Below are 22,817 nucleotides of genomic sequence, written 5' to 3' on the forward strand. Positions count from 1 at the left end.
AAATTAATGGAGTTTATAGTCCTATGAGTCAGCCTCAAACGCTATCAGCTCCATCCTGCCACCCTGCCTCCTGCTCCCCACCATTGTTTAGGCTCACATTTCACAAAACTAGGGAGCAAAGAAGAGGTCAAGAATGAGTAAGGAAATGGATGGCAACCTTGAAAACCTGAAGGGAACACATAGGATACAGAGTTCTAAAAGGACAAAGCATAGTGCTAGTGCATGTGCAGAGAAAATTCAGCCATTCATGTGTAGAATGTGGAAAGACAAAGTGAATGTGCAGAAAAAGATCCCAGGGTCTTAGTGAATAACAATGTAAAAATGTTAATTAAAACTAGACCAGGCATAAATCATTCAAAATAGTATGTTGCTCCAGAAACAACTACCAAATTGTCTTCAGTTCAGGATAAACTTTTATTGTAACACAGTTTAACGATCTAGTCTAAAAAAGTATATGGCTGCCATGGAAAGATCTCATAGAACTTGTAAGGTTGACAGGGAAGTGGGGGAAAATTATAAGAGAGAGTTAAAGAAGTGGGTTCATTGCCTGCAGAAGATTGAAAGGCAATTATAACAGTATTACAAACAAAAGAAAATCTCTATCCAGGGAATAGTAACTAATTGTGCTTTACTCTGCTTGAACAAGAGACTGCTAGAAGTCTAAATTAGAACACCAGGAACTCAAGTGAGGAAATGATTCCAAGAAGACTATCAAAGTAGTGCCAGGTTCAAGACAGAAGCTACAGAGTTAATCTTTTTCTTTAGGTCTCTTAAAAATATCAGATTATTCTCCACTGGATTGGGTGGATACCTAGTGGGAGGAATGAGAGTTCCGTTAACTGGAGCAGTCAGGATCAGGGAAGACATAGAGAAAGAGGTGATAGAAGCAGGATGACCAAGGGGAGCCTGTAGGAGGAGGTGTGGAGGTGATTATGAATGTGACAGGTTCGAGGGCAGGGATGGGACTGCACCGGAAGGTCTGCCTCCTGCACCCTTCTTACTTTCTTTCCCTCCCTGCTTCTTCCCGTCTCTCCTTCCTACGTGCTGACTGCTTGGTTACAGTGTTACGGAGTCAGCATTGGAGTGAATCATTTACGGAGTCAGCATTGGAGTGAATCATTGGCGGCTGTGTTCACGCTGGCAAACAGATAAAGTTGACTTTTGTTGGTAAAGAAAGGAAAAAGGGCCTAACATCCAGAGAGAACAACTTAAGAGACCAGTCGGCTCCTGAGAGAGACAGTCAGAGAGACAGAGAGACCAAGGGTAGCTCCCCAGGTCCTTAACAGCATGCCAAGTCCCTGTTCCATCTCACGTGCACCATTTCCAGTCCTGATGACCTGCAAGATTTTTCTATCCTACAATAATCCTTTCGGTTTTTGTTATTTTGGGTTTTTTTTTGAGGTTTCTCTATTACGTCTGAGAAGTTGAAGGTAGAATATCACCTCCTCCCCTACCCCTCACTTTCCTCTCTCTTTCCGCATTCCTATTTCTGGAGGCTGGCCATCCTTTTTCTCCTTATAGTCCTGTGTGCTGCTGCTGTTCCCAGATACCTTCTTCCCTCTCTCGTCCCATTCCTTCACCTCTATTCTTTGCCTACTTCTGCTCTCTCTCCTTGGAATTAGCAAACCTTTTCCTCCAGAGCTCTCTCTTCCCCCATCTACTTCACGTAACAATTTTATTTGCCAGCATCAGTACATTTCAAATTCAGCCCTGCCATTGGGGAACAGAAGAGCTAAGGCACCTCCCACCCTCCTGCCGGACTTCAGAACACTATCATTGTCACTCTCCATATTCCTAACTGATTCACCCATCTTCTGACCCATCTTCTTCATTATGTAGAAAAAAGCCAATTATCCAGAATCCGTAATTCATTAGATTCCTACCACCATCTCCCATATTCAAACATACTACTTCCCACCCCTGTTTTTCACTTTTAAGAGAAAGGGAGAAATCCCAGGGAAGAGAATTTAGGAAATCATGTTCAAGTTCAAAACAGTCAGTAGTATAGAAGAGATTTGACTTGACATTAGTTTATTTGAAAAAAGACCTGGTAATTTTAGTTGACAATGCAAGATTGACTATTACATAGGCAAATCAGTTTTAAGCTACATAAGTAGAAGGCACATGTATTGTATAGAATACGGGTCCCTCTGTGTTCTGAACTGGTAGATTGTCAGTAAAGTAAAGCATCAGTAGAGGTAAGTGGCCCTGACCAATGAGGTTGAAGATTGGAGACCAAGTCTTGGTATAATTTATTGAATGGGGAGTGGGATGGGTTGAGAGCTGTCCTCAAATATCTGAAGGGCTTCTGCATGGGAATGGGGTGAACTAACAGCTGGACAGCTCAGGAAAGCAGATCTAAGCTCACAGGAATGAGGAAGCCATGTTCATTAGAGCTACTTGACCTTTCTCAGGAAGAGTCCAGTGCAGACTGAAGAATCCTAAGAATCCTGCCATCATGGGCCATTAGACATGAGGCCTTCCCTTCTGTTTCTTTTACATTACAAAACTAATGCATGGTTATAGCGACAAGTCAATACTATATCGCGGCCCCACATCTCAAGGTAACTCATTTTACTAGTTTGGTGTGTCTTTCCATACTTTCCTCTATGCCTACACAAACATATTAACATTAATGGATGGATATGACTTTGTTTTGTTTTTACAAAATTGAGATCATACTATACGCATTACACTGCTTAGTAACATAAACATCCCTCTGGGCAATTCATCTTCTTTGAAATAGCCACAGATATTCTAAAGTATGGGTATACTATAACTTATTAAATCATTTTCCTATTGATAGACAGTCAGGTTGTTTCCAGATTTTGCTACAATGCAACTGTAACTAACAATGCTGCAATAAATGTTCTCAAACATGTATTATCACAAACTGATGTTTTGTTTTTGTAGGATAGTTTCCATCGGAGTAGGATTTGCTAAGTTAAAAGATGCATGCATTGTTTTAATAGCTACTTCCAGATCACTTTCTGAAAAGCTTGTTGCTGTTCATACTCCCACCAGTAAGTGCCCATTTCCTCAAACTATCTCCAGGTCAGGCTGTTATCAGTCATTGCAATTTTTGCCCATCCGAGTAGAGATACCACTGAGAAGGGAGGTTAGAGTAGTGGTTAAGGTTAAGGATGCTCTTGGCTAGAATACCCAAGAACCCATCTCAGCTCCAGCAAGCTCTAGTTGTGTGACTTTAAGTGAAGACACAAAACTACTTTGTGTCTCAGTTATCCTTATTTGTAAAAAGAGGTATGATATGAATATCTACCTCATAAAATTGTTATGAGTATTAAATGAATTAATGATTATAAAAGACTTAAAACAGTTACTGACATGTAAAATTTTTATAAGTAAAGATTAAATATTAAAAGATTAATAAGATTAATCTTCCATAGGATTAAAGATCAAAAAATCTTAACTTGAATCTCCTTCACTACTAATAAGGTTGGGCATATTTCTATATATTTCTTGGTCATTTGCTTTTTTGCTTTCTCTAAATTTTCTGTTCATGTCCTTTGCCCATATTTTTATTTTCTTTTTATCAATTTTTAGGAACTCCTTATATATTATGAATAGTAACCCTTTTCTTGTCATTTTTATCTTCCATAAATGATTTCCTTTTTATCAGCTTATTTTAAAAAAAAAATGTGTTTAAAAAAAAGTTAACATGAAAACCTCAATAGTACAAAACTATAAAAATAATTTTTAACACTCATTTAATCTCATACTTCAAAAGAGAACCACTGTGAAGAGTTTGTTGTATGGAAACCCTTCCATTTACCCCTCATATTCATTGGCTCTCAGCCTTGCCTCTACGTATTGGTCATTTAAGATGCTTTCAAAATACCCGTTTTGGGGTTCCACCTCACAGGCATTCTGACTTCACTGATCACTGGTAGGGCCCAGACATCAGTTTTTAATAAGAGACTACATTGGATACTACTGTGCAGTCAGGACTGGGAACCAGACGATGCAGTCCTGAAAGGTCATTCATAAGTCCATTTGTTCCTACATTGAGGCATCACTAGTAATCACTACTGCCATCTGTTGGCAGGAGCCAGAACTGACACGGTTTAGCTATGTATGTAGCTTTGTTCGTGTCTGTGAAAGGCCATGTTTCAAACTTCTTAGAGATGCATCTTTGTATACCTCCACCACACCTTTTTATTTACATCTTTGCATCTTTTGTGTACATCTATACATCTTTGTGTACATCCACCACACCTTTTTAGTATAATGACTTCTCAGGTAACTTCCAACTCTAAGATTCTTGGAGTTAATATCAAATTTATATTAATCTTCTTAGTTCTATGTCTGCAGTGATAAATGACAGAATGTACTAGGATGCTCCTGACGTTCTCTCGATCCTTGGTCATCAAAGATTCAGTGATATTTATCCTAATCATTAATAGGAGAAAACACGTGGACAGATTTTAGAAACACTTTCATCAATAGCAGTTGAAAAACAACACAAAAACAATTTTTGTGATTAATCCTAACCAAACGAACCAAAAATTAAGCCCCCGCCTCTTCGCATCCCACCACTTCCCCACCTATAAGCGTTAATTGAAATTTTCCTCTACTGGGATATTTTAAGATGTCTCTTTTTTCCTGTGAAATTACACAATGTAAAACATCAAGGAAATAACAGGAAAGGCAGTGAACAGGGAAACACGCTTGGAGAAATAGCAATGTTGGCAGAAAATGGAAGTGTCTGGGAGAAAAAAATAAGATAAAACTGCAAAATTACAAGCTGTTGCATGGGCTGGTAATTAGGTAGTGAGTTTATCTTCTGAGGGAAAGATATTTTTCCTCTCTTTTCCGTAAAGAGGCCGAAAGAAGTCAAAGACACTGAGAGCATGAAATTATTAGTCTGCCATAAAAACCATCTTTGACGCATTGGATTTGAAAAATGTATATTAATTCTCCAGGCAGTTTTTCTGGGTTGTGTGGTGTTCTTGTAGCTGGTAATAGGGGATAAGTCTTTCATTCATGGATATATATATGTGTATATATATAAATTCTTTTTAATCCAGAACATCTTTATGAACTGAAACTTTGTGCTGCCTGTTGTGGAAGTTAATACTGGGTTTCTTTTATCCACCCTAGATTTAGACTCTGTTCCAGACGGGTTTCCTTAGGAGCTAGAGTTTTCAACCTGAGAACTGTTGACATTTTGGGCCAGATAATTCTTTGTTGCTGGGGGCTGTCCCATACATCGTAGAGCATTAGCATCATCCTCGGCCTCTACCCACTAGATGCCAGTAGCATATCCCTGTAAAACCAAAAACTTCTCCAGACATTGTCGAATGGCAAAATTGCCCCCAGTGAAGAACTTCTGATTTTGAGGATGCTTATGGCTTTGCTTTTCGGGGGTGATTTGTCACTCCTCCAAAAACAATTTACCTAATTCTCCAATCTAAATTAGAGCCCCTATTTCTTTTAAAGAAACAATATCTTTTCGTCTCTTGAAACAACATACATCTCTTTATAGCATCAGTGACGGTTTATAACAATGTATCTACTTTGAGACATTAATGTCTTTCTTCCCTATTAGACTTTAAATGCTACAACGAATCTGTTTTGTTCACTCTGGACACGGACCACCTGGAGCAGTGATTGGCACTTAATAAATGTTTGTCAAATGAAGGAATATAATTCTAAGATATTTCAGAACCCGAAGCATAAAGCCTGACTTCGTCCAAAGGGGTTTTTCCTCTCAGGCTTATTTCAATCTAAATGACAAAGCCAGTAAAAGAAGAAATCAGGGACATATTGAGGCTGTTGAAGGGTGTGATCAGGGAAATCTAAAAATTATATTATTTGGATAGGATTCCCTGGGGTTTTTGGCAGGATGCTGTTGAGTGGCAGTTTCTTTCTGGAAACAACAGCTCTGATATGTCGCTGTAAGCTGGAGCCGACCTAATGCTCCTGTGTTTTTGAACTCCATCCACCATTGAGGAAACAAGTTTTTTGACCAGGGTGAGGCTTAAGGCTTCATTAAGTCTCTGAGAGAAAATGCCCCAGGACCAGGCGAGTTGTGCCTATAGAAAATAAACCCCAGCACAGATATCACAAGAGGCCTTTAAATGCTTCTTCTCATGTTTTTTAAAAATGGAATTAAGATGCATATTTTTTAAAATGAAAAATGACTGGCATTCTTCCCACTGAAAATGGGAAGTAATTTAATTTGTTAGTGGTTTATTTTATTTGACAGTCTTTGTACATACTCGATTTGGTTTGTTACACTGAATTACCCTTTAATAATGGGTACACATAATGCCAGACTCTGCCCCCCAGGTTGGTTTGATAATTGGATGAACGACCATATTGTTCAAGGTTTTCATGACAATGTGGACAGAAGCTATTCGGAAAACTCCTAACCAGAAAAGCCTTCAGCTTTTGCTTTTTTTTTTCCAATGAAGTTAATTGCTACCCAGTGACAATCATTCCACTAGCCACTTTTCCTGAGCCCTATAATCATGATTGAATTCCCTGAGTGGATGGAAGGGATGCCTAAACCCCACAGCTAATAGAAAAAGTCAGAAAATCTTCCCTGGGCAATCTCTCAGAATGGACCATTTTTCTATCATTGAAAGTTAATGGTAAGAATTCTAATAATAGCTACCATAGGGGCTGGAGCCACACTGCCAAGTTCAAGGGCAGCTCTGTTGCTTTGTGGCTGTGTGACCTTGAGCAAGCTTCATGACCGCCTTTGCTTCAGGATCCACACCCATCAAGTGGGAACAATAGAAGTACCTACCTCTTAAGGTCATTGTGAAGATTCAGTACCGTGGTATGCATAAATTACTTAGCACAATCCTGGCACAAAGTTCTCCATAAATGTGTCTTTGTTAGATGGTGTGTATTAGGCCCTGTGCTAGGCTTTCTCAAGAAGCTCCTGAGAGAGTAGCCATTTCTAGCATTATGGAAGGGAGATTGATGTGGAGAAAGGTGAGGGAAGAAGCCCAAGGCCATGCAGCCCGTAAATGGCCCCGCCAGGAGTCAAGCCCAGCTCTGCGTGACTCTGAAAATTCTCTTACACCATACCATGTCAAATTTTGTGCTGTGTACCCTCTAGAAGAATTCTGAAAAGCTGTGTACCTTCCTGAGCATTTTAAGTAGACAACTAAGCATTTCCACTATAATGTTAAAAAACTACAGAGAATGTGGTTTCAGTATTTTGAACACAGTTTAAAAAGAACTGTTATATCACCTTTTGAATGCATCTGATGGAATTTAAATACCATCGCAACTGGATACCCAACAATATCCATTACAAGAATATGTGAACAAGTTCTTTAAAAGTCAGAACTTTGCATTGTTCCTGTTTCTTCTTTAAACATGTATTTTCACTGCACCTCCCTCGAGTCAATGTGAAAAGCTTGTTTTGATCATTTCTACAACAAAAATAGACTTTTCCTCCCTATGAATGTATGACTGTAAGTTTGAAATTCTCTTGCAGATTTAATTCTCTACAATTATTAATAGAATACAATTGGCCAAAACAACATAAGCATATGATTCTGACCAGTAATGGTTGAACATATAAAGTAAAATTTTTTTAGAAATTGATATTATAGTGAGCTGGGGGTGGAGGCATTTGCGGGGCCTTGATTAAAGGGATCGTCCAGCTGTCCCTCTCAGAGTATCTGTACCTTGGGTGGTGCACTATTCTAAGATCCAGGGTGGGTGAAGCTGTGTCTTCTATGTCTTTCTTTTGTGAAGGGGACAAGGAGAATCTATGCGGTGGGTGTCCCTTGAGATGATTTGATTTTAGGAAGGAAAATATATGAAAGGCAGAACTGGAGAAACGGTTTCCTTTAAAACTGTTCCAGAGAGTTCTTGGGAAGTCACCGCATGCTCTGCACCACTAAGCTGTGTTGCTTTGAAACAGGGCTATTTACAGGAGGATCCAATGGCTCTCCCATTTTCAAGATGACTCACTCCCTCTTCCTTGACAACCAAGTCTGGGTGCTCTTTAGCTATTGGCTTTATCCCAAACCTACAGTAATTGGAGAGTCACAAAGGATGTTTCTTTTCTTCTTCTTCTTTTTTTTTTTTTGTAAGGAAGATTGGCCCTGAGCTAACATCTGTTGCCAATCTTCCTCTATTTTATGTGGGATGCCACCACAGCATGGCTTGACGAACAGTGCTAGGGTCCGTGCCCAGGATCCAACCCTGCAAACCCCAGGCCACCAAAGTGGATCATGTGAACTTAACCACTACCAGGCCAGCCCCACAAAGGCTGCCTCTTGAAGGAAGCCCAGCAAAAGGCAAGGTGGCAAACTTGAAGTGAGGCTGGAATCTGGAACTTCCTAGCCTTTCCACCTGCTTTACCATTTAGTGCCTCCAGATGGGAAAGTGTAATACCCCAGATTCTCCACTGTGCCTCAAACCTGTGGCCCCAGAACACCAGGGTCAGGGTTCCTTATACCAAGCAGGAGGTGGACAGCTCTCATCTGTCTCTTTTTTAGAGTAAGCAGCCATGGTTTCAGCTTCCCAAAAGGGCTGGTCATGAACAAGAAGAAGGGACAAGTGGTTGTGTATCGTCTGCCCACCCCTCCAAGCTTCTTAAGGATTCTCTGTGTGATGACTGTCTAGCACGTAGTAAATGCTCAATAAATGTTTATTGAAGGTTTTATCTGGGGCCAGTGTATGGCCATAACATTTCTGTATGCATTTCCTAATTCATGACACAGAACTCCCCTAACCCCATGACCTTAACATATCCTGTCAGTCTCAATATAAAGTAATCTCAATTATTTGGGGACGGCAATGGGGAACATCTGCTGAACACTGACAAGGAGATATGGAGAAAGCATGGATTTAAATTGATAGCAGTTTTTTTGAAAGCCCCCATAATATTGATTATGTTGATTATATTTAACAACCAAGGGTATTCAAATGTTTGTCTGCTGCACTCAATCAGATTCGACCCGAGGTTACCGAGCAGCTCAGATCCCTTCCCTTCCTTCTACAAGTAGACGTCTCTGTCTCTCTTCCTTCTCCGTGACTCCATCCTCTTTCTGTCTTTAGCTTCTGTCTGGCCATCTCTTCTCTCTGAGAGTCTTGCTTGAATCTGTCGATTTCCTGGGGCACTGGAGGTTGCCATGGTAAACACAGCTGTTGTTTTCTCTCTGTCAAGAGTCGGTGCAGGAAGGCACTTGAGTCCTCACCTCTAGCCTCTCCCTGCTGTGCATTTTCACAGATGTCATTGAAAGTGGGGACCTTGGCGGCTTCCAGGATTCTGCTCAGCTTTGTGTGTGTGTGTGTGTGTGTGTGTGTCTCTGAAGGGGAGTTTTGTGACCCACCGACACCTGCTTAGGTGAGGTGGAAGATGGTGAAGAATCGCCCGTGTGGTCACCGAATAAGCCCAATGGCAGCAACATTTATTTTGTTAGTAAATGGGTTCTTGGAAGTGAAAGATGGTCTTGTATTTCCCAAGAGGAGAGGTGTGAAAGATAGTGAGGAAGACTGAAAGACGGGTGGGGAGAGACAGAAGGAGTGGAGAGGGAAGAGGGAGAGAGCAGGAAGGAGGGAATTTCTTAACAGGAAGGGGAGTCAGTATTGGGCAGCTACCTGCACCTCCCTGAGTCTTCCTCATCCTCACAATAACAACTGACTACTGATCCGACATCTTCTGTCACTCTCCTTCCTTATTCACTCCTATCTAATCCACAAAGTCTCCTCGCTCTTCCTCCTACACTCTAAGCACACTCTAACCTCAGGGCCTTTGCACTTGCTGTTCCCTCTGCATGGAATGCTCCTCCCCAGAGAGCCACATGGCTCCCTCCCTTGTTTCATTCAGATCTCTACTCACATGTCATCCCCTGAGGGAGGCCTTCCATAACCACCCTACCTCAAATAGCACGCCAGCCCTTCTCTTTTGCTCTGCCCAGCTCAGGTCTTCATGTGTGTTATAGAGGAGGGATTTAATAAGTATTTGTTGAGTTTAATTAAATCACTGAACCCCACCCCCAGAAACGTGGAGTCACACACTTGCACACGTATCCTTGGCTCTCTCCCCTCTGAGCTTTTGCACATGCTGGTCCCTCTGACTAGAGCACGGCTCCCTCTCCTCCCTGCCCCCATGTCTGCCTCGGTGGACTCCCCCAAACCCTTTGCCTCCTGCCTAGTTTAGTAGTCCTGTCCTTTTTGAAGTCTCCTTGACTCCTCAGGGAGACACAGGACCCGTTTGGCCAGCCCTGCCTGGGTGCTGCCTCCTGACCTCCATCACAGCATGGATCAGCCACACCAAAATGTCTGTTTACCTTTCTGTCTCCCACACACCTGAGTGTGCTCTTCCAGGACACAGAATACGGAGCAACTAAGAGCTTAGACTCCAGAGTCAAGGAGTGCCGAGCATGAGTACTGGCTGTATGACTTTACACCAATTACTTAACCTTCCTTGCCTCGGTTTCTTCATCAGTGCAACAGGGATCATAATGTCTACCAAGCTAAGTCAAAGGATATTTATGAGAATTCATTGATGAATTGCTTAAGTGTTTAAAACACTCAAAGCAGTCAGCTGGGTAAGAGGATACAAGTGGAGGGGGTGCTATTTACGGTGGGGTGAGCATGGAAGGCCTCTCTCGGGGTGATAACTGGACAGAGCCCTGAATGATGTGAGGGTGGGAGCTATGTGGCTCTCCAGGCTCTTTGCATTCTCCTAATATTACAGCTGAGATGTAGCTCTGTCAGCTTTATGGCAGGCTGGACTCTGGGGCTGCCCTCTTGGGCCCTGGGACATCATTTAGCAGATTTTCTATTATGATGCTGGTTGTCTTGCCATCCAGGCGGGGGTGCTCATCCTTGGGAATCAGGCTCAGGGGGATGAGCTGAAACTGAATCAAGGTCGGGGAGGAGCATGAGGTGCCTGCACGAGGAGCGTGACCAAATTCCAGCAGCACAATCCAGAACCACCTACACCCTCCGAGGAGGGCCGAGGATTGGCCCCCATTCTCATTTGCAAGCACAAAACAGCACAGCCTTGTCTCAGAGCTGATGCTAGCTTCATCAACCACTGCCAAGATCTCAGAAAAGAGGGTTTGGACTACAAGTTAAAGGTCCTGGCTTGGTCGTGGGTTTTGTCTGGTTCTGTCATTTGCAAGAAGAGGGCTCTGTGGAGGATGGCTCAGGACACGGTGCGGGGACAGAGGGAGCTCTGGGGTGAGAGGCAGAAACCCAGGCTGTGCTAGCAGCCTCTACCTGGGCGACCGTGGACAGCACAGCTCAGGGTCTCGATTTCCTCTTCGGGAGCTTTCAGGAACTGCCCGGGAGAGTTGTTTTCGAATTTTTCTTATCCACAGAAATAGTTATTTAAGCAAGATGTGATTGAGAATGATGAAGGGGGTAAGGCCTGGACACCACGGCCTCGCACTGCGTCCCCCTCACCCCAGCGCACAAACACGCAGATGCCAGCCCTGAAAGAGGCTCTCAGGGCCCCTCCGAGAGTCAGTGTTCCATGATTCAACATCCCACCCACATAGCGCGGAGTCCTTCCAAAGCGTTAGGCTGAACCCCGTGAAATTACTGAGATCTGACAATTTTCGACTTGCAAAAATGGCAATGTCGTATTTCAGCTTGATAGTTTCATTTGCAACAGGGTTAACGTTGCTCCTCAGCTTGCTGTCTGTGTGACGTTGCACAAGATACCTCACCCCCTTCCGCCTCCCCTGTAAATGGGCAGACAGGGGCATTTTCCTCATGAGGCTGGCTCCTGAGAGGGCTGAATGAAACTGCCGCAGAGGCGGGGCAGGCAGCTCTAACACAGTGATCGGCACACGGCGCGGAAGCCCTCCGTGAGCATCTTATGGAGAAAGCCTTCACTGTGGCCTGTGCGCTGAACGCAGGGAACGAGGCCCAACCCTTCTCCCTGCCTGCGTGAAAGGAGTGTGTGGACAGAACAGATGGGAAACAGTCCCAGCAGACCTCCAATCGGTCACCCTGTCCAGAGCCCCCTCTTCCTCCTGGTGAGGGGCGTCCCTGGGCAGTGGACAGGCCTGACCTGGGTGTGGGGATGGTGTTGGAATAGCATGAGTGACACTCTGGGGAAAGCATAGGAGGCTCCCTCCCCAGGTACCTGCGTGGAGCCTTCCCCCTTAAGTGGTACATCATGGAATGTGTCAGCCTGAATTAGCAGGCAGGCCCGTCACATTAAGCTGAAGCTCCGGGCTGGCAGTTCCCACTTTGTAAAGCCTCTTGATCCAGGCTGTCATGCTCCCCTCCCCGTCACCACAGCCCAGGGAAGCCTCTGCCGACAACGCACAGCAGTGAAGGAGGCCCAGGGCAGCGTTTCAGAGGAGCCATGGAAAGTCCTCGCAGATGCCATTTCTTCTGTGGCCCCGGGGAGCCTGCTCTGAGCTCTGCTACCTTGGGGGGCAGAGGAGCAGGTAGCACTCAAAAGCTTCATGTGGGGAGTTCCTTTGTGACAAACTATAAAAGCACGGCTTGTGTTTCTGAGAGCACACAGAATGGACACCCTATTCAAAGACCATGAACACCTACAATACCGAGTTGAGGTTTCTAGAGGCAGCTTAACCACCGAACTCTACAGCTACCACTACCATTATTACTATCAATAATGCTATTGATTCCATAAATTCCACTGGCACTTCACTCGGGTCACCTACAGAGCATTTATCTCTTCCCACCCTGATGGTATTTGAGGGTGGTGTGGTACCGTGGAAAAGGCACTAGCTTTGCAGTCAAGGATACTCTGCGATCAGATTCTAGCTATGCCTCCTATAGCTGGGCAACCCTGGGCCACTGTCTTAGCCTCACTGAACCTGAGTCTTCTCTCTGTAATAGTACTTTGTATGAGTATTTATTTCACAGAGTTGTTGAAAGAATTACTTGAGATGATGTATGAAGAATGACTGACACAGAATGGATGCCCAACAGATATTTGCAGGGAGAATTCCTAAGAGCAGAGTCACTTTTTTTATCCATTACAAAGCCTTAACTCAGATGCCCCCTTAATTGGTGCTCATAGTGTATCACCTTCCTTTTCAAACTTCTGCCTCATTCATCCTCTAATGTTCTCCACTGTATGTCAGGAATGATCTAATCGAAACTGAATCTGATCATGTGACAATCATTGTAAATCTTTTGATTTCTTCCCCTTTATCTTAGGATAAAGGCAACAATCTTTCTTGGGGCTTGCCTCCTACCTACTCTGTCACTTCATCGCCTACCATGGTTCCTATCACCCTCTCTGTCACAGCTGCACTGAGTATTGAATCTTGCCTTGCTCATCCCTACCACAGGACCTTTGCACATGCTATTTTCTTGGACTGGAACATTCTTCCCTCCCCTCCTGGCCTAGTAAACCCCTTCTCATCCTTCACAGCCATCCAATTTATACTTCCTCAGCAAAGCCTCTCCAGACCTCTCTGACCCTGTTAAATCCTCCTTTGCACGATTTCTCTTCTTTGGGGCACTTACTGCATTTTATTATGAGATGATTTCGTATCAGCCTCCTCCATCTAGACCAGCTATATGAAGGTGGGGCCTGTGTCTGGTTTTGCTCACAAGTTGAAAAGCACCCCCTCCCCTCGACCTTGGACCTTGTACAGAGCTCAGTAAATGTTTCTGAAGGAGTGACTGGGAGGGTGAACCCGGGGGCAAATCGTCTCAACAGACCCCAACCACCCTTGATGATAATTAAGGCACACTGGGTATTATCATTGTTTTTCAGACAAAGCCCAGATGGGGCAGGTTAATCGCCTGTGGTCACCTAGCCTGTGGGTTAGTGTGAATCTGTGACCAGAACCCAGGTCGCCCAGTCCTTGGCATCCCTGGGCTTGTGCTGCAGAACCGTTATCCCTCACTGGGCTGGCGGGCTCGCAGAGACTTCCTCTCTCCTCCCTCTCCTGGTACTCAGAGGACCCCTGACTCTTCCTACATCCACATCTGAAGCTACCTCTGGTTTCCAGGATACCCAGCACCACTTCTATATAGACTCTGTGATTCCTCTGAATTGTTCACTGAATTTTAAAACTTCCTCAAAAGTGAGCTAAACTCCTTCAAGACTGAGCTGGGAGCATTCTGTTTTGTGAAAGGTTATATTGTTGAGGGGGCTGCATTTCACAAAATTTAACCTTTATTTTCGCCGCCTTCTCCTCACTGCTGGGTTGAAACAAATCCAGACGTTGAAGTCTTCATCAACACCTGGTATCAAATCAGTCAGGGCTCGGTTGCAAGAGATGACTTCCTTGAAAAGAAAATAGCTTTTGGTCCTTCCAGTTTATTGTTTCTGTTAAAGGACCACACCTGTGTTTTGTGTTTCTTTTGTTCTGCATCTGTCCCATCTCAGGCAAGAGTGTCCTCCCTCACTTTCTCAGGAGCCTGTTCCCCTGGGAGTCATCAGAAGTACCTTTGAATTCAAAGAGGGAGTCAGATGAGTGATGGATCTTTGCTCATATTTGAGAAAGAGCTTCCTGTGTGGGAAACTATTTAATTGCCTGATTCTCTCTGACCCATGGGGAAGAAAACATTTACTCGCATATTCTTACTCACTTATTCAACAAATAAATGCTGAGTGCCCTTTATGTGTCAGTGTGATGGCCATATAGTTATGGTCCCAACTAGGACAGTTTTGATATAAAAGTGGATGCTACCTGGTTGGTATGCCAAGACAACAGGTATAAACCGAGAGTTTCCCAGGTGAAATAGGACGTCAGTGGGTGCCCAGTATATTAATGGCTGACTTTAGACTATTAGAATCTTGGTTGATTATATGTTTTTCCAAATGCCCTTAAGGACTGAGGACCCCTGGATGGGGTCTAGGCCTCCAAAGCCATGAGGGATAAATTTAGATCAAAGTTAAACTAGATGTTTCTAAAATTTCCCAACAACTTCCTTTTTAAAATGTATTTCATGTTTAAAAAACACGTGAACAGTCTGGAACAACAGCTCTGGAAGCTCATGACCACACAGTGGATTCTAAGTTCCCCTGAGATGAGGCCACCTCGAGGGGCCTGGGACAAGAACTTTAGATCTATAAGGGATGAACCTGCCTATCAGGGCTAACTGATGGTGACATCTTTTGAGAAAGGAGTAAAACTAAAAGGAACGGAGGGAATAGGAACAACATGTGATTCATCGACTGATAATACATCATCTTCTCTAACTTCAATTTGTTTCTCTTGCATCCCAGGTGCCTGTCCTGAGACCCATGGACCTGATGGTGGAGGCCACCCCACGAAGAGTATTTGCCAACGCACACACGTATCACATCAACTCCATATCAGTCAACAGTGACTATGAAACCTACATGTCAGCTGATGACCTGAGGATTAACCTATGGAACTTTGAAATAACCAATCAAAGTTTTAGTATCCTTTCCTTGGGGCCGATAACCATTTGGCTTGAATCGCAAGGATTCAGGTATGAGCAGGCTTGAGGGGAAATGGAATAGGAAGGAGCAGTTACACTGCAACACCTATCACTTGGGGAGAACTGTTTCCTTTTAAATCACGTTGGCATCTGTCTTTCATCCTCACAAAGGTGGGGAAGTATTGAATTACACGTGGTGGGCCAGGGCTAGCCCTGGATTGGAACTGTAAGCAATTCCCTCATGCAGAGGCATTTATGTGTCATGAATTAAAATCAGATGTGACTCTATCAACTATAAGATAAGACCCTAGAATTCAGTTAGTGTTCCTTCCTCTTGTTAAAGGATTCATAAATGGCCTGTATGGACAGCGTGGACCTCAGGTACACAGGACATGTTTTCATTGTATCATAATAGTGAAAATAGTAATGGCTGCCATTTGTTGAGTTCCAAGCACTGCAATGGAAACTTTGGGCTTACAATTTTGAAAAGTTCACATATCATAATTGCACCGCTTGATGAATTTTCACAGAGAACACCTGTGTAACCAGCATCCAGGTCAGGAAACCAAACTTTATTAGCAATCCTCAAGTCCCCATCACACTTCCCTCTAGTCTCTACACACCCAGGGTGTATTTGATATAACAACCCCATAATGTAAGTTTTATTATCTCCTATTTAGCTAAAATTTAGAGAAGTCAAGAAAATTGCTGAATGAGCATCTGAACTAATATTCTCACCCCACTATATTGACCCTCTATTTAATATTACAAATAGGTCATTTATTCACTACCTATCCTGTGGTCCATCCCACCACAAATGTGACTCTTCACTTGAATTCCCAATTCTCAGTTAATAGTTTCACCACCCAGGCACCAGAGTGACTGACCTAAGAGTCATTATTGATTCTTTTCTCTTACTTACCAGCCTTTCCACCTCCAACACAATCTATCTGTGAGCCCTGCCAATGCTTCCTCTGAAATACATCTCAAATCAACTCATTTCTCTCCATTTCTACTCCTCCCAACCTATACCAGTATTGGCCACTGTTCTCTCACCTGTGCTACTGCAATAATCTGGTCTCCATTCTTTCTTGCTCTCCTACGTAGTACCTGTTCCCAGACAGTCAAAGTGGACCTCCAGATGTAATTCAGCCAACATTCCTCCCCTGCTTAAAACACTCTAGTAGCTTCTCGTTGAACTTAGAGTAAAATCCTAGTTCTTTACTTTGGACTACAAGATTCTCCACAATCTGGGCCCTGCCTCCCTCTCTGATACCCTATCAGCCCATCTCCCCTAGTCACTCTGCTTCAGCCAGCTATCTCTTTGCTGTTCCTAGATAAACCTTGTTCTCACTTCCATTCTTGGCATTTGCTGTTCCCTCTTTCTGGAATACTCTGTCCCCAGAGTTCACATGGCTAACTACATGTCATCATTCAGACATTAATCTCATGTCACCTCCTCAGAGACACTTCCCCCTGTTAATTCCTAAGTAGCTTCAATAACCCTCTATCCCAGTTATCTTCAGAGTACTTATCACTATTTGAAATTGTCTTTTTAATTATGCATTTTGGGTTTGCCCATATTCAAATGTAAATTCCATGAGAGAAGGGACTTTGTATGATGCATTCCTGTATCCCAGTACCTGGAACACTTGACATATAGAAAGTACCATTTTGGTTGGACCTGTCAAGTTTGAAACAATAGCATGCCACCAAAGTGGAGATGTTAGGTAATTATGAAATCTAACCTGGAAATTTCACTTTAAGAATGTATTAGTTGTAGTAAAGCTCTGGATGTTCTGATGTAAAATAGACCCCATAATGGCTCAAACACATGAAAGATCCTTTCTCTTGAAAAGTCCAGTATTGATGATCCCCATCAGGAGGCAGCCTCCCACACTCAGTGATTCAGAGATTCAGGCTCCTTTCATCTTACAGCTCACCAATGCCCCCATGCTTATCTGCATCAGGACAGCAAAAGGGGAAGATTATGGAGGACCACACATCAGGGAGACTCCTGTGAGCCAGGCCCTGAAACAGCATGCATTCCATTGGGTAGAACTCCGTCACATGGCCACCTCTAACTGCAAGGCAGGCTGGGAAATGTAGTATAGCTGGACACATAAGAAAGAAGGGCGTGGTTTTGGTACACAGCTAGCTAGTCTCCACTGCAGAAGACTGCTCAGTAGTTCCCCAAGGCTTTTCAGGGAAGGCAGCTTTAAGCAGGTACTGGTGATTATGAAGACACTAGGAACTGACCATCAGGACCATGACTGGCATCTTTTGTTGATCATGGAGCAGACTCAGCATACTGTCTGAGTCTGAGAGAACCTGCCTACAGATTTTGCCTAGAAGTGCAGCTGCTAATAGAATGAGTGTGGGTGGTGCTTCCTTTCTCCCTTTACATCTATTCCAAGAGCCAGAAATCTGCTCAGGCTCAGCTGCTGTCACTCTGAGCTTCTGCTGTCTCCAGTCTGGGTGACATGTTTTCTGAATTTTGCCTCTAGGCCTTCAAGGGGGAGGGCGGTTTCTTTAGGCAATTTGGGAGACAGATGCCTTGGGGAGAATGCAAAGGGGAAATATTAATAGCACAATTTAGGTTATATTCTGCAGATGTGTGACAGCCTGCCAGATGCTGGCATACAAATGAGACTGTGCCATTCACCCTTAAAGCATCCATATGTAAAATAATCATTGTCATCATGAGAATGATGATAACTGATGTCTATATAGTTCTTTTCAACCAAACCGCCTTAAGCACTGAGCAGACTGTTCAAACCGGTACCTTTTTGCCTCTCCTCACTGAAGTGCAGCTGCCTCTTGGGTAGGAAGCGTCCATCTTTCCAAACAGCCTCAGAAAAACGCCAACCACCAGCAGATTTTCTGAAACTATATGTTGTTTAGCACCATTTCTAGAAAGCCTCTCATCCACTAAGGAGGCTGAAGAAGTGTGATTCAGGATAGAATAATGTGGGGTTCCCAAAGCGTAGTCTGAGTACCACTGAGGTGGTGGGCAAGGTGCTTCTGGGCAGTCCGTGGACTTTTTCTGTATTCATAATTATGTATTTATGATAATGAATATTAGAAAATACAATGATCATATCAGTCCTATGATTTCACAAATACTGAAAAACCCATTTAAATTATCAAGTAAGTATATGTGAAGAAAAGTGGTTAGTAAGACAAGTGGTCTTGCGATACGGTTAAAAAAAAGTCACAGCTCCCAGTGCCTGACATTGGGTGTGACATTGGCATTATGGTTGAGAACACAGGCTTTGGAGTCTGACGAGCCCAAAGTTCTCACCAGCACTACTACTGGTTGGTTGTGTGAGCTTTAGCGTGTCTCCTAACTTAGCCAAGCCTCTGGTTAATGATCTGGAGAGAGGCTCTTTATCAAAGAGGATTGTGAGAATTTTTTTTAAAAGATGTTTTCTATATATATAAAATTATCCATATACATAAAGTATATATTTATATATTTTTAATTATAATATAAAATATATGCATGTATGTGTATACACATACAAATGCATGCACATACATGTATGCTTAGGGCAGTACCTTGCTAAGTAAATGATAAACAGGGACCAACACAATCATGATATCATTAAAAGGACAAGGGAACTCAGGAAGTTAAATGTTAGAATGGTGGATTCTATTCTGCTAAATTCATCATCTGGATCATCTTCTCAGTTGTAGACTCCTCCTTTGGTTCTGCAGTTGGGTGCTCTTTGCAAGATGTTGCTCATTATACCCTAGTGAGCAGATATTTGCAGGCTCCCTGAGGTCCAGGGCCTTATGTTTAGCACCATCTCAGAGCAAGGCGTTCCCAGCCTCGTGGCACCTGGTCTTGAATCCTCTCCCTCCCATCCATAGCCGGGCTTTCCCTGTCTTGTGTAACAGGTTCTGGCTTAAAGTGGTCAAACTTTGGCCTTAATGGGTTAACTACATCAGGACAATAATAACTCATTTTTAGATGAGTGATATTCTAGGGCAAGAGGTAGCCCTAACTTTTCAATAACAGAAAATTGCTATAAAAAGATGTTTCTTCTTTATGAAAACTATGGTATACCTAGGATTCTTTGAACTCTCTTCTCAGGACTAAGAATGAGTTGACCTGGGCTTTTACCTAGTCCAATGTGGACCCTATTAAGTAGACTCATATCAAGTAAAAATAGGTGCTAAGCTGTATACTGAGCACCTGGTTGTTCTAGGCACTGCACTAAGCCATGGGGATGCAATAGTGAAAAGAAATAAATTTTCTACCTTCAGAATGATGTTCATCAAATAATCACACTAATGAGTATCATTACCAACAAAAATAAGTCCTGTGAAGAAAGGGAATATAGTTTTGTGAATGCATTTCTTAAAAACATGATATAGACTAGGGAATAAAAGAAGACTTTGCTGAGGAACTGATTATTGAGTTGGGATCTAAAAGAGGAAGAGTATGAGCAAACTTGACAAAGAGGTGTGAAGAGATTGGTCCGGCATGTGCAAAGGTCTGTGGAAGGAGGGAGCATGAAATCTTTGGGTCACCGTGACTGGAGCCCAGAGAGTGAGGTGGAATGTGGTACAAGGAATGCTAGAAAGGTTAGCAGAAGCCAGACTTGCCGAAGTCCAGTGTCTAGGAATCAGACAAAGGATTTCTCTGGGAGAAGCCAACTGGACTCCAGGAGTGCTTCATCTTTGACCTTGGTCTTAGCAGCCCTGTGCATAGCTTCATTTGGTAACTAAGCTGAGGCCCTTTGAGAGTTGATTCTCTGAGCAGGGAACCACATAACCTCAATTCTTGGCTTTCAGCTTCTCTCACCCCTAAGTACCATGGACAGCGGCCTTTCTTTTAATCCCGTGGGATTCTGCCAGGCAGGCTTTGAAGGAAGCTGGGGGCCTAGTGTAAATTTCTCTCCCTTGTTGCTGCAGTGGCTTTCTTCCTACCGGGAGATCAAATGGACATATCCATCTCAGACTAGCATTTAGCATAAAAGCAGAGCATCGCTTCCAGTGACATGTCCAGCACATTGGCCTGTGTGTGCCAGGGCAGCCCCTCCATCCTGTATTAAATGCAGCCGTGGTGGATTTTCCCAGGCCTGGTGCCTTGCTTGTGTGGATGCTGACCCTCTGTATCTGAGGCAGACCTAAGGCTTTATAACACTGGGGATTTCTTCCTCAACAGGGCAAGCCCTTTGGGCCTCAGGTTGTCAGGGGAGAGGGAAGGAATTCAACTATGCAGGCTTCTCTTGGGCTCCTTGAACTTCCTCAGAGCTGTATAGCTTAGTAGTTGGGAATGCAGGCTCTAGAGTCAGACTCACTGATTTGAATCCAGCTTCATCTCCTAAAATCTGTGCGACTTTGACAAGTTGCTTAACGTCTCTCTGATCCTCAATTTTCTCATCAGCTAATGAGGATAATAATACTGTCTCTCTTATAAGGTTGTTGTGAGGATTAAAAGAAGTAACCATGTAAAGTTCCTAGCAAAGTGCCTAGCACAGAAAGAAGGCTCAATAAATGGTAGCTATTGTTTTTTGGAGAATTTCCCCAGCCCCCTGTTCTTCTTACCTTATTACTTGGATTCCGTTCTCTCCTAAGAAAACCACAGGCTAAATGATCCACACTATACAAGCCTGGATTCTTAGCCTATTGACCTACTATAGGCTTTCTGCATTTTAAAAAACCTTGCCTAAAGAAGGCTGCTAAGTCACAAGAATGAGTTAAAGTAAAATCCATAAATATTTATTGAGCACTTACTATGTGCACTGGATATACCAAGATGGATAAAACCCCACCCCCAGTATCATAGCCCTTGTAATCTGGAGGGTGGGTATATGAATCAGAGTTCACCCAGAGAAGCAAAACCAGTAGGAGAGAGTGTGCACGCATGTGTGTGTGTGTGTGTGTGGAGAGAGAGAAACGGAAAGAGACTGACTTTTTACAATAAATTTCCCTTGCAATTGTGGGGCTGGCCAAGCAAGTCCAAAGTCTGTAAGGCAGGCTATCAGGAATGGAAAGTCCCAAGAAGGCTGGAAGATCACGGCATGAGCTGAAGCTTGTCGACAGATGGCCATGAGGAAGGAAGATTTAGGGGGAAGAGAAAGCAATTGGAGATCCAGCATCCATTTGAAGTCTCTTCCTCAAGGAAGGCCTAAACCTTCTTTTAAATGTCTTCCAACTGATTAATGCAGGCCCACTCAGGATAATCTCCCTTTTGATTAACTTAAAGTCAACTGATTAGGGCCTTTAATCACATCTGCAGAATCTCTTACAGCAGCATCTAGATTAGTATTTGATTGAGTAACTGGGAGAAAGAGCATGTATGCTGCAAAATGACTGCTTCTTCCTCCAGCTTTCCTGAGAGAATATACCTTATTAGCCATTACCAGAAACATCCTAGAAAGGGAATTCTAAGGACTGTAGCTCAGCCTAACCAAGTTAACATATCACAAAGCCATGGGAGTGAGTATGTGAACAGAGGGGGACAGACACGCAGCCATGCTGGGGAAGATGAGACCATTTTTGAGCCTGTACTAAGTGCCAAGTACATTACACATATCATCTCCTGTAACTCTCTTCCTCTTTTTGCAGATCACTTAACAAGTTCAAAGACATTTGAGATTAAATAACTGGTCACAGGATTTGGAATTAAAATCTAGATCTCTCAGGGCTGGCCCGTGGCGTAGTGGTTAAGTCTGACATGCTCCACTTCAGCTGCTTGGGTTCACAGGTTCTGATCCCGGGCAAGGACCTACACCACTTGTCAAGCCATACTGTGGCAGTGACCCAGATACAAAATAGAGGAAGATTGGCACGAATGTTAGCTCAGGGTGAATCTTCCTTAAGCAAAAAGAGGAAGGTTGGCAACAGATGTTAGCTCAAAACAAATCTTCCTCACCAAAAGAGAAAAATCTAGGTTTCTGTTACTCCATACTCCAGTAAAATGTATTCTATGACACTGTCTCAAATTACTCAATTATAATAGTATGGATTAATCGTTCTCACAGAGGTGCATTCAAGGTGCTATGGATACGCAGGATAGGAATCATGAAAGAAGGGCTGGAACGCTTCATAAAGAAAGTAACATCTGAGTTGGGCTTTGAAGGAAGTATTGTATATTTTCTAATAGTGGAATGTCAAGCTCTATGTTGCATAAATCTGGAAGAGTCTGTGGTTAAGGAACTTTCAAGTGCCTCCCGATCATAAAAGCCATCGCAGCCCACTGTTTTTCTGCAGCTCAATACATATTTAAAAGCAGTAACTAACATGGCACCATGCGTCTCTTTGTCAGTCCTCTCATATTGAGCCCAGCAATCAGCAAACCCTCCATGAATGTTTGCACATTGGCTTTTTCTAAGCTCTTAAGAGAAGAATATCCCTTGGAGTCCTCTTTGGAGATCTCCAGTGTTATCATCAAGCAACGTGTCTGCTCAGCTAACGAGATCTAGATGCTTTGTAATCACTGCTGAATA

At 43.3% G+C, this 22,817-nt stretch overlaps 1 protein-coding gene across 6 annotated transcripts in view; it reads left to right on the plus strand.

Annotated features, from left to right (window-relative positions):
- The window catches only part of PPP2R2B (protein phosphatase 2 regulatory subunit Bbeta), a 435,701-nt gene that overhangs the window by 362,964 nt on the left and 49,920 nt on the right, over nucleotides 1-22,817 (plus strand). For all 6 annotated transcript variants that reach the window (XM_070517246.1, XM_070517250.1, XM_070517249.1 and 3 more), the window contains one exon: nucleotides 15,176-15,353. In XM_070517246.1, the coding sequence (XP_070373347.1) occupies nucleotides 15,176-15,353 (178 nt within the window). The remainder of the gene's footprint in view (nucleotides 1-15,175; nucleotides 15,354-22,817) is intronic.

Source organism: Equus asinus, chromosome 9 (genome assembly GCF_041296235.1).
Source record: "Equus asinus isolate D_3611 breed Donkey chromosome 9, EquAss-T2T_v2, whole genome shotgun sequence".
Taxonomy (NCBI): domain Eukaryota; kingdom Metazoa; phylum Chordata; class Mammalia; order Perissodactyla; family Equidae; genus Equus; species Equus asinus.